This window comes from Chlamydotis macqueenii, chromosome 6 (genome assembly GCF_036417535.1).
Source record: "Chlamydotis macqueenii isolate bChlMac1 chromosome 6, bChlMac1.mat, whole genome shotgun sequence".
Taxonomy (NCBI): domain Eukaryota; kingdom Metazoa; phylum Chordata; class Aves; order Otidiformes; family Otididae; genus Chlamydotis; species Chlamydotis macqueenii.
Genome location: NC_141561.1, coordinates 10,958,569 through 10,973,196, shown reverse-complemented (window position 1 = coordinate 10,973,196; position 14,628 = coordinate 10,958,569). Strand labels below are relative to the sequence as shown.

At 49.9% G+C, this 14,628-nt stretch overlaps 1 protein-coding gene across 1 annotated transcript in view; it reads right to left on the bottom strand.

The window, feature by feature from the left end:
• ITGB5 (integrin subunit beta 5) overlaps positions 1-14,628 on the bottom strand; it is a 60,034-nt gene that overhangs the window by 28,066 nt on the left and 17,340 nt on the right. Inside the window, exons 5-8 of the mRNA XM_086751391.1 lie at positions 10,609-10,777; positions 4,510-4,671; positions 2,917-3,012; positions 1,788-1,877 (exon numbers count right to left, since the gene is read on the bottom strand). Of these exons, the coding sequence (XP_086607517.1) occupies positions 1,788-1,877; positions 2,917-3,012; positions 4,510-4,671; positions 10,609-10,777 (517 nt within the window). The remainder of the gene's footprint in view (positions 1-1,787; positions 1,878-2,916; positions 3,013-4,509; positions 4,672-10,608; positions 10,778-14,628) is intronic.

Here is a 14,628-nt window from a genome sequence, read left to right as displayed (position 1 = left end):
TCCAAAATTTGCCTGGATTAAGTTTGGGAAATTGGTTTTTAAACCAGCATCCCATTTGCTCCTTTTGCTCCAAACCCAGCCCATGTGCCTGGGCAGAGACTCCCCGACATCGTGCCTCGCCAGGATGAGGGAAAGGTGATAGCACGATGGGCAGGTCCCACACAGTGAGGGGGAAAAAGCGAGAAGGAAGATGAAGAGATGAGTGGAAAGGATCTCGTAAGCCCCGAGCAAGTCCGATGTATGCATTGGTGGAGGGAAGCAGATGAGAGAGGACCAGAGACGGCCAAAGCGCCGAAGGGGCAAGGCTGAGCCTGGGCACAGGACACCAGCCACTGCCACCCAGTAGAAGTCGGTTCCTGTTTCTCCAGGCTCAGTTTCCTTTCCGTGAGGAACAAAAAAAAGTTCACTCCCACTTGGGAAACAGAAGCTTTAGCCTGCTTTTTCAGTGAGAATTTCCTCCTTCATTTCAGGAAAAAATAAAGTTACCAAGAGGAGATGGGCTGGGCAGGGACCAGAGTTCCGTGGCCCCAGGCTGCCTGCGGCACAGGCAGGAGCTGCCAGCTTCTGGCAGCGCATCTGGGTGTCCCAGCCTGCACCCACCACCCAGCAGAATAGGCAAGACACCCACCCCTGTGTCTCAGCAACAGTTCATCCCGCACTGCTCCTTCCATGGGGCACCTTGGTCCCAGCATCCTGGTGGTTTCCAGCCAGCTGCAATGGAAAGCTCATGAGCAAAGAGAAGGAGGCAACTGGGCTGGGGGCATCAGGTCCCCTGCAGCTTTCATTAGCTTGTGTCTATCTGCAAAGGCTTGAGGGGTGGCGAAATAGAGGCAAGGATGCATGTTACAGCTAGTGTATTGGGTTTGTCTGGCAAGGTTTTGGTAGTGGGGGTGCTACAGGGGTGGCTTCTGTAAGAAGCTGCCAGAAGCTTCTCCCATCTCTGACAAAGCCAACACTGGCCAGCTCCAAAATGGACTCCCCGCTGGCCAAGGCCAAGCCCATCAGTGATGGTGGTAGTGCCTCTGGGATAATGTATTTAAGAAAGGGGAAAAAGCTGCTGCAGAAACAGCAGTAGAGAGAGGAGTGAGAATATGTGAGAGAAACAACTCTGCAGACACCAAGGTCAGTGAAGAAGAAGGGAAGAAGGTGTTGACAACTAACTACCCACCAAACATGCCATTTAGCTGCTGCTAATTGATCTGCTCCATTGATCTCCGTGGAGACGCACAACGTCTGGTCAGCGGTACAACCACTGGTCCTTTGCTGTCCTCCACGGGCCCTAGCAGGGCAGGGCAGGCTGCACTGGCAACGCCACATAAGCAGGGCTCCTTTGGGATCCAAGAGACATGGTGATGCTCATAGGGTGCTGAGGACCACCTCGCACTGAATGGAGACCAACAAAAGGATGGGATTTCAGCCAGAACCCTGTCACATCCTTGGGAGACCTCTAAACATCAAATACCAAAGAAATAATCTATTTTGTCTACCAGTAGGGTGCTCCGAGAGACAACCGTTTTAACTGGGCCTGTGTTTAGAGGGTAATTCTGCACACAAGAGACACGGGGTGAAACCTCTGATCCACTGCAGGCTCCCTTGGGCCCCCCTGTGCTCCTTCCCCACCTCACACAACTTGTTTCCCTCCTCAGGGTGGGTGTTCCAGCTCCGGCGGTGTGCGGCGGGCTGGGGAGGGAGGCGGCCGAGCCGGGTGGAGCACGCCGGCGAGAGGCGAGCTGGCCAAGCTCTTGGCGCTGTACACGACAGCAGCTGTGGTATTAAAATGCACTTACGTTGTAGGCCTTGACGATCAGCTCGATGATATTCTTGGAGTCTTTGTGCAAAATCTCCACTGTTGTCCCAGGAATCAAGGCAGTAAAGTTCTTGGGAAGAAAAAAAAAAGGAAATAAAATGCTGAGATGCAGAGGAAAGCAGAGGGCACGGAGGGACCGACCTCGCACCAGGGACACCGGCCACACACCCTGCCCCATCGTCTGGTAGCTTACAGGCTACGGCTCAGCTCCTGTTAAGGTGGAGCCTTTGGAAGCAAAGCGTTGCTAATGCAGCACATCAGATGCTAAACAAAGCTCATGACCAGGGGACGGGGACTAATGGACCCGGATCTGCTGCCAGAGGGGGTAAGACCCAGTCGCTGTGAGAGCCGGCATGGTGGGGAGGGAGGTGTGGCTGTCCCGTCTCGCCTCCCGACCCGCAAGCATCCCTGGAGAGCGGGTGGAGAATGAGCTCAGCCCTCCGGCTCTCCGCAGGCAAGCAGCAGCATCTCGACTGTAGCAATGTGGCTGCTTGTTGTTTTCACTCGAGCCTCGAGAGCCGGAGCAGAGGTTTCCAAAAGCAACCTCGCCTGAAACACCTCCCCACATCCGCAGAGGAGCAAAACCCCGCGGGGCAGCTCCAGTGGCAGGCCGGCCCTTGCGGCTCGGGTCATCTTTTCCTTTTGAGGGAGTTCAAATCATATGTGGCGCGCTGGGGCCCTGGACTCCATGATGGAAAAACACAGCTGGGCAGAAACACTGCGTGCAATTAGGTAATGGGATTAAGTCACTGCAGAATGGGTTGAACAGGTTTCTGTGCTCTCGCATGCTGCACGGCTGGCAGCCATCCGAACACCAAGATTAAGCTGGAGTCTATTTTAGGTCTTCACATGCTCGCTAGCATATATGTCAGTTTGCTCTAAGAAGCTTTAGTGCTTTATGCTGGAAGGACTAGCAGGGAGGGACAGCGGGCTCAGCTGCATCTGCCCGCCCCTGCCAGCCCCGCAGGCAGCGCCTGGCTGCGTGCATGCACGCTTACGGCTGCACACACGCGTGCTTACGGCTGCCGCCGCTCCACGGTGCTGGCAGGAAGATGCTTTCATGAAGCATTTAAATCTCGCCCCAGCCTGGGCGGCTCGGCAGCGCTTACCTTGTACAGGACGTAATGACTTTTCGTAACAGCGAAAATCAGGTGGATGTTGTTTTCAGCAAGTTTTTCCCCAAGAAGGGCCAAGGAAGGATAATCCTAGCGCAAAAAAGGGGCAGAAAGACTGATGGGTAACACAGAAACAAAGACTAATTCCATTTCTCTTTTCCTCCCAACAGCAAAATTTGTTCCAGACTCATGGCATGTTTCGCTCTGGCATGAAGTCCCTGATGTACCAGCACAATCTCAATTGAAATAGAAATTCTGTCATCCCTGAAATATTTCTGCTGCACCCTTCACTAGAATATATGACTGACAATACCATTAGCTACAGCGACATCTGAAACACTGGATTTCTTTCCTCTTTCTGCATTGCCATCAGCAAACACACATGTGTAATGAACCGGCTGCTGTCTCCAGGGATGCAAGGCAGGGAGATCTAGAACTGCAGTAAATGGAAATGTACAATTTTTCTCTCAAAGTGGAAACATCCATTGCCTGCTCTTTCTGCATACTGGAACCATGAAGTGACTACAATAAGCTCTTTAGTTCTCCAGACTTCCCAGACAGCGAGGATGGCAGGAAGATACTGCTTTAGCTATCCACAAGCAACAAAATAATGAACCAAGGCTCAATTTCAAGAGACCAGCTTGAGTTTAAAACCCCCGGCTGCTTCTGATGTGCTGTCCTCATTAAAAACACCTCGTTTACTTGCAGATTGGAGGGCTGATTGAGAGCCTCTGAGACTCAAACGTGGAAACACCCAGGCAGCATCCCCATGCCAGCTCCCCAGCGTTAACTCCATGTCAATATGGGGGCTGTACTCCCTGACATATACACCTGCTAGGATTGCACAGGCGGGTGGAAAGAGGGTTGCTCCGCAGAGCCTAGAGTCTGGCCATAACACAGCCATCCAGAAACACCTCCCCTTACAGGGGGACATCCATCCAGGAACAAAAATAATAATTAATGCTTGTGATTTGCTGAATAAAGCAACATTCTGCAGAAAGATGTCATAATGACGTGGCAGGCAAGTGCTCATTCATCCCAGAAGTTTCCTCCACTGAGCTTAAATAAAAACCAAAAATAAAATAAATAATTTTTTTTAAAAGCGGTTAGTTTGTCTATTTGTTACTAAGACCTATGTTAGTGTTGTGCACAAAGGCTGTGAATAAGAGGAACATCCTGTGGTGCTTGCTGTTGTAGCCACATCGAGGTAGACTCAGCCTCCTCAGGGAGAAGCTGACAGTCCACTGGACATTTTAGAAAAGGGATGACAGATTTTATATTTCCTCTACACTTTGCAGGCAAAATGCAATGCTCTTCAGGACACTGAGTTACTTTTCCCTTCCTTGCAATGAGCCCTGAAGGAGCTCGCTAAATCCCTAACTAATTTTTGAGCATCATAGAAGGATTCACTGTGGGGGGATGCACAAGGGGAACATCAAATTTTGTTTGCAAGTTGCAGGACCAGGTGAAACCATGCTGGTCAGGCACTACATTGGCCAAAAGCTGCTGGAGTCGAGGGTGGCTGGTCTCCAGAGAGGTCCACCAACACCCTGAGGTCTCCAAGGGCTGGGTGGTGTCCCCCCTCACCAGCTGGCTGGATGCACTGTACTCATTGGCTTCATTCAGGTGGCACTGGCCGTCGTGGGGCTGCACCAGCCCTCCCAGCTTCCCATCCAGGGCTATGTGAGGCACGTCATCTGTCGTGAAGACCAGCAGGTGAGACGCCTCCTTACGCCAGCCAATCTTCTCCTGGGGGAAAACAAACCCTGTGAAACATCTGGTCTGCCCCTGCCAGACCCACATTTCGCCCCTCGCCCTGCAAACGATCCCAGCCACCCGCTGATCCAGCAGCAGACTCATTAGTACTAATTAGAAGAGTACCATGCTCCTGTCCACCCATCTCTGGCAAGAAAACAAAATGTCAGGGGCCCATCAGCATCTCCCAGCATCTCCTTCCAACACACTTACTTTAAAAGGCATGAGGAGGTATGTGGACTGTCCACCAGACCTTCTCTACCCAGATCCAAGAATAAGAATTTCAGCTGCTTTTATAGCCAAAGGAGACCTGCCAAATTCCTCCACACACATTTAATCTGACCTTGTTTCCTCAGCTCTGCGGAGCGGCCAAGGCAACAGCAAGAGCTGCAATATCCCCGCTCAGCAGTTTCATTTATGCCTGCTCATAACGGCGGCTTCTGAGCTGCAATGCACGAAGTGAGGTCCCTGCCTGAGGGGGCTGGCTTTGGTGCACCCACACACCTGCACAGGCATGCACAGGCACTCTGCCCCGGTCCCCTTCTGCACACATCTTCTGCAAGCAATGGGGCCTCCAAGCCTTCTGCCACCTCGTTGCGCACCACTACGAGTGCCCCAAACAGCTCAATCCCCACTGTGCCACAGCCCAGAAGAACAGGGATGCACGCAGCTGGAGCGGAGCACAGCACCGGGAGCTTTGGCAGTGGTTGCCTGCTACACCACTAACCCACGCACAACATCTGCTGTGAGGAACTTCAGCATATTTAAGAACACGCTAATTCCAAGCTGTGCTCTAGTGATCCCTATGAAGGCTCTGCGATATTAAGCACAGCACAAGACGCCTCCTCTGAACCCTCCTCGGTCCCTCTGTGCAAGGATCTGACATTATCACCATCTTCACATGGAGAGGGATGCAGAGACAGATGTTTTTCAAGTAAAGGGATAAGATTTAAAGGATAAATGTTTCCTTCCCATGGAGCTTCCCCAGGTTTGCAGCTTTGCATCGGCCCAAGAAGCAGATCTGTGCCTACAACAGCACGCTGAAGTGGTTTGTTGAAATGGAAGTGGAAGGAAACAGAGAAGCCAGAAATTTTTTGAAACCAGAACGCTGTAGCTCATGCCAAGCTGGGCGGGCTGAGGACCCGCCTGCCAACCACGGCAGGGAGATCCTGCCACGGCAGAGACCGGAGCCAGAAAGCCCTGTCTCCCAGAGCTTCCTCTTGGGCTGGCCATCCTCCCTGTCTGCCAACACAGCCCCACGCCTTCCCTCCCCACACACACCCAGCATCCCCTTCCCTCCAGCCCCCGGCTCAGGGCAACACCTCAAATCCCTTGGGAATTGATCAGGGAAAAGCTGGTAAAGGCTTACTGATGGGAACACGGTGCAAATGGATATACCCAGCTCCTCCCAGAGTTTACTGCTCTGCTTATTTAGCAAAATCTGACATCTGCCTTGTTCTACAGCAAGATGCCAGCCTACGAGCTGCCGGGCTGCAAAGGCACCTCCTACGGAAAGTGCTGGTGTGGGCAGGGCACGAGGGCAGAGCAGGCAGGAGGTTGCGGAATCATGGCTGCCAGCACAATTTCTACCCGCAAATGTGAGTCATAGCCCAAAAGCTGCTAATCTTACCGATACATACAACTCTTGCTTCAGGGACACTACTCCAGAGTAGATGTCTTTTTCCTCCCTACTGCAGAAGGTATCTTTTCTTTAATGATATTTTAAAGACCCACGCAACTCAAGTAGGGCCATAGAAAGAAGTCTTTGGCAACACACATCCTATGCCAAGTACCAGCACGTTACTGACCGGCTCAGTATGCAGTGAGGACTTTTTTGCTCTGGGAAGCAGGAGTCATTCCACTGAAGCGATCCCACTGGACAAAAGGCAAAATCTTCAGGCCAAAACGTAGTTTCTTAAGAACTCAACCCAAAAGTGATTGGCTCTAACAATGCAAGAAGCGGTTGTTGGTTTACTCAGCCACCAGACAGAAGCCCATCCAGTTCACTTTCCTTTGCATATCCAAAGCTGATTTCTTTTCTTTTTAAACAATTGAGGCTAAGAAACTCCTGAAGAGATTAAAAGGATTAATTTGAGTTTCATTTCCTTCAAAATGTGGTACACTCAAAGAAAACGAGCTGCACTCAAGCAGCAATTATGAAGCCACATGAAGCCACTTCAGGGATGACGCTTCTGTTCACCTGCCTGCTAAGCCCACATTTAAATCACGGGCTAGGCACCCCTTTACAGACAAACTCTCTGTGTCTCCAGCGCACACTTCCTCGCATCAACATCATCAGAAGCACTTTGGTTGCTCAGTTCAGGAACTCCTTTTCAAAAAGGAATGAGCACCCACAGTGTTGGTGCCAATATCCAGCCACTGAGAGCATTTGATGCCTTGGAGCATTGGACCAGGGGTATCTCAGATGGGATGGCTGAGCTGGTGCCGATGCCGTACCAAAAGAGCTGGAGACCTACGGAAAAAGGACCCAGAGAGGCTGGCACACTGAGGAGCTGCCGCATCTCAAGCTGCCTCCGCCAGCAGCTTCCAGGCACTGGAAAATACAGTTCTCCAGCATGCAGTTTCCACCGCAAAACCCAGAGCAGCACTCTGCTCTGCTTAAAACAAATAACCAAAGAGACTTTCATTTATTTTTACTGGACTGGGATTGTTGAACAAGAAAACCTGTACTGACGTCTGCCCCCTCATCTGGCTTTTGATCCCCGTGGGATACAAAGGATTTTGAAAGCAGGGGTGGGACCTGACCCAAAGCAGAGTGAAGCGGGAAGACGTGTCTCCGCAGAGCTGGGCATGCTATGGCTCCTGCCCCTACTCCTACGACCAGCTGCAGTTGCCTCCTGTATCCTGGAAGACCAGTTTCTCACTCCTTACATCCAACAGCAACTGGCACAACTGCCACAGCTGTCTCAGCACAGCCCAGCTCTCCAAATCCTATTGAAAAGCCTGCAAAACTCAGCATCAGTATTTCCAAGCCTGAAATAAGTATTTAAATTTATGCTTTCGGCACTGAACAAAAAGGGTTTAGTTGCCAAGGCACAAACTGCCAGGAGACCGCCCTGGATTCATCAATACATTTAAAACCCCACCAGTTTCTCAGGTGCAGACCTTTTTGGGAGAAAGAAACAGATACAGATGCAAGACAAGTAAGCCCTAGAGATTAAACAGCTAAAACCTCCTTCATTTGGCGTAACTCTGAAAAGCACCTCAGTGTCTCCCAGGTGTCCTGGCCATCTCCATGTACCACTGTCAAGCAAGCACGGATCAAAACTGGCTGAAAAGTCACTTTATTTTCTAATCCAGCGTTATCTCCTTGCTGCAGCTTAGTATATAAGATCTGAAATGTATACATACCACTAGGCCATACAATGTTTGCACTTAAAGAATGGCAGAAAACCAAAATACTGCAAATGGAAAATGTAATTACAGAAGGCTGATTAATATTCCTGGCGAACCATTTTAGCATCAGGATAAAGGCTTATTGTCTCTGGCTCTTTCATTGCCTCCAGAATAACATTCACCATATCTTCATCTTTCAGTAAGAAGCCAAACCCCGGGCCTGCTCGTTAGTCTGTATTAGCTGTACAAACTTTCCCCACTCCTTGGCTTGAAAACCAGGCCAAAAATGACTTGAGCGTTACAGAGCTCTTAGACAGCTCGTGTAGAAGAAATGCTTGATATGAATTACAGCATAAAAATACTGAGTCAACAGAGTAGATATTGTTTCTCCCACCTCAGTGCTTGAAGGGGAGGAGAAGACCACACTCAGATATCACGGCCTGGAAACAGAGAGACTCTGCCATGCCATGACTGGCTCTCCCTGGGACGTCCCCCTTGATGCCACAAACTCTGCTGCTGAGCACAAAGTACTTCATGGTCAACAGGTTGCATCGCCCCAAAGGCGGGGGGCTTTCTAATGTCATAACTGCCCTAAATCTTGGGTTTTGAATATGCTAGAGAGGGCAGAAGCTGGAAAAAGCTGCAGCATGCCAAAGAGATGCAATGAGGTACCACAGTAGTGATGAAGAAACCCACCCCAGAAATCACCAAGGTATCTGTATGCTGCTCTCCCTGCACTGGGGGAAAATAGTTCCTGAGTTTCTGGAAACAACTGTCTGTGCAGGGTTTAGTCCTCAAGATAGTTCATTAAACACTGCTGGATGCAAAGCATCACTAATTGTAGAAACAGCATCCTCACCAAGAAGCGGCACTTCCCTGCCACCCTAGATGTCTGCCACCTTCACCCGCCTCGATGGTGCTGAGCCCCACCACAATTTGTGGCTGCTGTCCAATCTGGGCCATCACTCAGTTGTGGAGAGGGAAATTAACCATTAAGCTCCCATTTTGGCTATGGGGGTTAGGAGGTCAATCAGCTGGCCTGAAATTTTATCTGTTCTAACTCCGGACAGAGGGAGCCTTTGCTGCTCACAGGCAGCTGCTCCACCCACAGCAGAGGGCTGCCAAGGCAGCGCCAGTTGCAGCACAGCCGGTTCTCTGGCCTCACACACCAGCCCCATTGACTTTCTTTCCCACCCTTGAGCTCCAGCAATTAACAAACCGTCGCGGCTGCAGGAATTCCTCTGTCATGACCTGCCACATCACGCCAAGAGCCACACAAGCACACACTCTCACCTCTGCTCACCCTTCCTAGAGGATGCTCAGTCCTGAATTTAGATGGCACCAGCATCTAAATTCATCTTCTGAATTTAGAAGGGACCAGGCTGTGCACTCAAGAACCACAGTCAAAAGATTTTGGTCCTTACGAACAGTTTGAGACCGGCACAAATGTGCAGGAAATATCTTGCAGGTCTTCTGCCTTCCAGCAACACCTCCAAGATGAGCCCTTGTGATACACACCACAGTATTTCCACACCCTAGGGAAATGTTGTCCCATTTTTGCAATAACACGATGGAAGAAAAGGCAAAAAACCACATGGTGGGTGGCAAAACCGAGTCACCATCCTGAGATGTCTCTGCTCTAACCATGAGATTCACCTGTCCAAAACTAAGAAGCACTATAGTTGTGCCAACAACAGTTGTGCCAACAACAATATCTGTGCCAGGCTGTGAGAAGGAAGATGACTGTTGGGTGGCGTCAGATCCAAGGGGGCAGGTTCAGTCCTGTCATGAGCATGAAGCGTAAATGAAGCCAACCCAGGCAAGGGAAGATCTGGTTTCCCACAAGCCTGCATCTCATCACTCCTGCAGACGATGCCTATCTCCCAGTTCCCAAAATCCAGACCGAAAAGAAAACATGTCCAACCAAAAGGACTACACAAGGCTGGAGAGAACGAAAACCATACTGTATGTCAAGAGGTGAAAAAGCAACTGGAGCTGTCCCTGGCGAGTGGGACAGTTCAGCCACATGGCAGAGGGGACAGAGACTTCCAGCCCTGGCACACAAAGGGATATGGAGCAATCCACCTACTTGTTCCAGAAAGATCTTCAAGCAAACATCTCTAAAACCCTAAGGGCATGGCTAATGTGGCACCAAGCTAACGAACTCTGTCCTTAATTACTGCTCTAATTCTGCTGACAAAGAGGGAGAGCAGGCTATCAGCGCCCGGAAGTGGGATCATCCAGCCCCACATGCCAAAGGAGGCAGGTACGAGCACCTACAAGTCTAATCGTGCAATGAAATCTCAACCCTAAATTTGCATTTGCAAAAGCTCCATTTTTACCCCTTTAAACTAGAAAAGATATTAACCTTTTTCTTTGCCTGTTCATGTACGAAAGCACATGAAAACAACAGCCTCTACTTTTCAAGGCATCTTTCATGGTTTCTGTGAGAAAAATTTAGTAGTTACTTCCAAGAAATGGCATACTGAAGCTTCACCCTGGTCCAAGAACAGAGAGAAGAAACCTCCTCCTCTTTTGCTTTGCCTTTAAACCCCAGAAATCAGAGCGACTCACCTTGCACACAGCAGCCTGCAAAATTGCATCGAAACCACCCTCTGGAGCATCACGGTTGCGGGAAACCTTCTGTTTCTGAACTTCTTCGTTGAAACGGTCGACTTTATCGGTTAGGGACAAAAGGTGGCGGAAGCCAAAGGAGGGGACGCAGCTGGGGAACAGCTTGTAACTGCAAGAGGAACAGAGGAGTGGTCAGCTAGGAGGAACCTCACCAGCAGCCAAGAGCTGCAGAAGCTCCCAGCTTTACCAGGTTGGTTTCCAAAACTTTGTTGAGAGGGATGAAATACTTCCACAAGGCTTCATGTTTTGGACACTTAAATTTCTGACTATTTCTCTACAAGATTCTACAGTAGAGCCCATCCTTTTTGTTCCCTCCCCAGGGGCTTTGAGTAGCTGAAGTTTCCAGAGATCTCACCAGGACCAAATGTCTTTCTCCACATGACGTCCAAGTGGAAACACCAAGCACCGGGCCACGTGCCTCTGGAGTTTCAGCACCCATAAAGTGGTTTTCGCACTGGAATTCTGCAGTGCAGGATGCAACCCGCAGTGATGCGGAGGGCACGTTTTGGCAGGAGCGTCACTGCCAGCAGCTACTTTTCCCCTGTTTTTCAATATGCATTTTCACTCTGTCACCCAGTTTTCTTGGCAATATGTGCCACCCCGCACCCACTGCACGTCACAGGGCACCTGGCAATTGCACACCATGAGGTGCATCGATAACTGACCCCAACTCATGCATCGTCCCACTCTCCCTGCAAGCCAGTGAACAAACACCATCGCCGCTTTCCAGAGCGCCACTGGAGCAGAAAGGTAGGAGTGGCACCCTGAGGCACAGAAATGCCTCATCAGGCTACCAGGAAAACTTCTTTTTCTGTACAAAATTATCAGGAGGCAGCTTTGGTGCTCACCATGTGGCTGGGAGAGCTCAGCAGAGCAGCTCCTGCGGCGTTGGAAATCAGTGAGTGTGTGCAGGGGAGAGGCACGAGAAGGGTTAAGAAGAACAAACGTGCTTAAAAAGGAGTTGGGCTGGCACTAATTCACTCTTATCTTCAAAGATAAAACCCAGAGAACAATTAAAGGCCTCTGCTGACACATGACCCACTTCGGGCAAGTTGTAAGAGGCTTTTTACACAAAGGCATATTTCAGATTTACCATTGCTGGGAACTGAAATCCCTCACAAGGGACCCCAGAGCAGGGATCTCCACCCGTACAGCCACGCACACACCTAACCACGAGGCAGGTCCCACTGCCCGGCGCCCGGCTGGCAATCAGAGCCATCCCATGTGATTAGCTCTGTGTTCAGACTGGCATCCCACTTGCGCGCAGGGCCAAGGTGATGAGGTCACAATGTGTGAAACCTCTGCACTGCAGCCCTTCACCCATATGATACACCTGGGTGCTTGGTTTGCCGAAGTCCTGGTCCAGAAGGAAAACACTGACACCCGGTAGAGTCCCACCTCTTAGGGTCTCATCCCCTGTCTAGCTCTACAACCCCATGAGGATCTATCATTTACAATAGAATACAACAGAACATTACATATGATTTGATCTTTTTTGTTTGTTTGTTTTACACTCCAGATTTGCTGGTAGAAGCTGCAGGCAGCAGCAGGACAGATGATGGATATCTAAATGACTACGCAAAGGCGCAGAGCAGTGTGGGTGAGTTACCTCAGGCTGTAACCTCCCCAGGTCGTATCACAGATAGATGGGCAATTGGGTGTTCAGTCAACCCCTCTGCCTTCCTTATCTATCTTTTTTAAATCTAGTGTTTGTTTCCTTTGTATTATCTCTCTTGAATGACACCGTGGCTGAGAGAGGCCACGTCCTGGCTCCTGGGAGGTCCCACCTGGGATGCTGAGCCAGAAGCAGGGGCGAGCAGTGAGCTGGGGTGGGAGGGAGGAGGCACAAGGGATCCCAGCCAGACCCACACAAAAACACAGCTGCACCCCACCTAGATGGCCATTTGAAACTCATACATACAGAGGAGGAGAGAGTCTGGACTGGGGGGCAAAAAACACCCACCACAGCTCATGTTTCCTTGGAGCTTTTTTTAGATGCAAGCAGGCCACTGGACAAAGTCTGCTTTCACACTAGAAATAGCTGCAAACAAAACCACACCTAACAACCCACCTCGCTGCCACATCAGCGAGCTACCTGGCAGCAGTGCCAGCATGCTCACAGAGCAGGAAGAGGAAGGTGATGCTGACGGAGAACAGCGGGGAGCCAGCATCCCTGGTTTGGATGAAGAGGAGACAGACAGGGCCTCGAAGTGGGCGCCCACCAGATGAACTGCCTTGGGCAACCCTTCCTAAATGGTTTTCCAAGACCAGGCTGGTTTAATGTAACCCATAAACAGAAAAGCAACCACCTGGGTAAAAACAAAAGGATAGGCAGATAGCCTGATCATGGTGGGAGAAGACAACGTGACATCTCCAGATGACCTCGATGAAAGGGCAGTGGCAGTTTCAGGCATGCCTCGCTGCAGAGTTGTGCAGCTCCACCCTCTTCTTCTCTCCCAGCCCTCCCCTCCTGCACCTCTCACCCAATTTCACTAGGCAAAAGCCGTATCACTTCAATTAAACCACACACCAGCCAAAGTTTCTGAGATTTCCTCAACTGGCACAAAACCCTGTCCCCAGCCTGCAAGCAGCATGAGCTGGTGATGGAGACTGAGGACAATGGAGATGACTGAGTACATTCCTCTGAGGCTATGCCAAACATCTCGGGGAAAGACCTATGAAGAGTGTGGTGTACAGTGCCATGGTGGCAGAGAGCCACCTCCCCAGCTCAGTCAGCATGGTCACTTTTGGCTATGCTTCATGGCCAACACACAAGTTTTCAGTGTCAAAATCCATTTGACATTCCTCTCTAGACAGAACTGGTGAGAAGAGAATACGGATAATCTCGTCTGGTCAAGAGTCAACATGCGATGAGATGACAAATGCTTGGTCAATGCCAAAATGTGCCTAGAAACTCAGAGCTGATGCAAGCTCTCTTTAATCTGCCTCTCGTATGGAAAACTTATAGCATGCACGCTTGCAGAGCTTGGCATCCATTCGTGCGGTGATCTTACAATGTAACTATCCACAAATGGCTCAAATAAAACTGCTAACCTTACTGCCCTTACATAACTAGAAAGCACCCCAATGATGGATGAGGTGAAGATGGAGACCAGGAAGGCAAGTGTCAATGGTGACGTTCTCCCAGGAGGACATTTGCTGCTGTATCCATCCTTTCTTGCCAACATCCAAACCCATCTGAGCCTGGACACCCTCAGCTACCACACCCAGTTTCACTCCAGCATAATCCCCAATTCACTGGACTTGATCCCGACTTCAGTAGTTAAAAGGCAAACAAAAAGACTCTAGTAAAGCCATTAACAAGCAAAAAAAAAAAAAAAGGGAGGGAAACTCTGATATCACCACAAAGTAAACCACATAATTTGTGTATTTTGCAACTGCCAGTTTGCTTTCCTTCCACAGCAATAAAGATGAAAAAACCTGCCTGACATCTTCAAAACACTTTACAAGAACCCATTAATCAGTCCTACAGGCCATCACAAATTTCACTTTCCCCAGACACTTCTGTTGGGAAGGACTTACATTGCCTGGGTTTCCTTATCTGTAAAATGGAGACAAAGAGCTTAATTGATTTACTCAAGGCCAAACTATGACTTAGAGCTAAGATGAAAAATCAGGAATTGCTGGCTCTTGCTCCTTTTTCTTAAAGCCTGTAAAAAAAGCCTGCTATGCCTGCATCCTCTTCAGGTACTTTAAAAATAGCTTCAGGCTCCCGATACAACAGTTTCCCATCTCTAGACGCAGAGATCTCCCAACAGCCACTGAAAAAATGGAAGTTGTCCTATTTTGAATTGCTCTGGATCATCACAGTGACAGCCATGGTTAATCAGCATTCCCAAAAGCCGGGGCTTAACCGTGATTCATTATTTAAAGCAAGATTGGGAAGACAGGACTGCAGCCAGGCTCTGTGCAAACACGGGGCTTGTCCCTTTGGGGCAC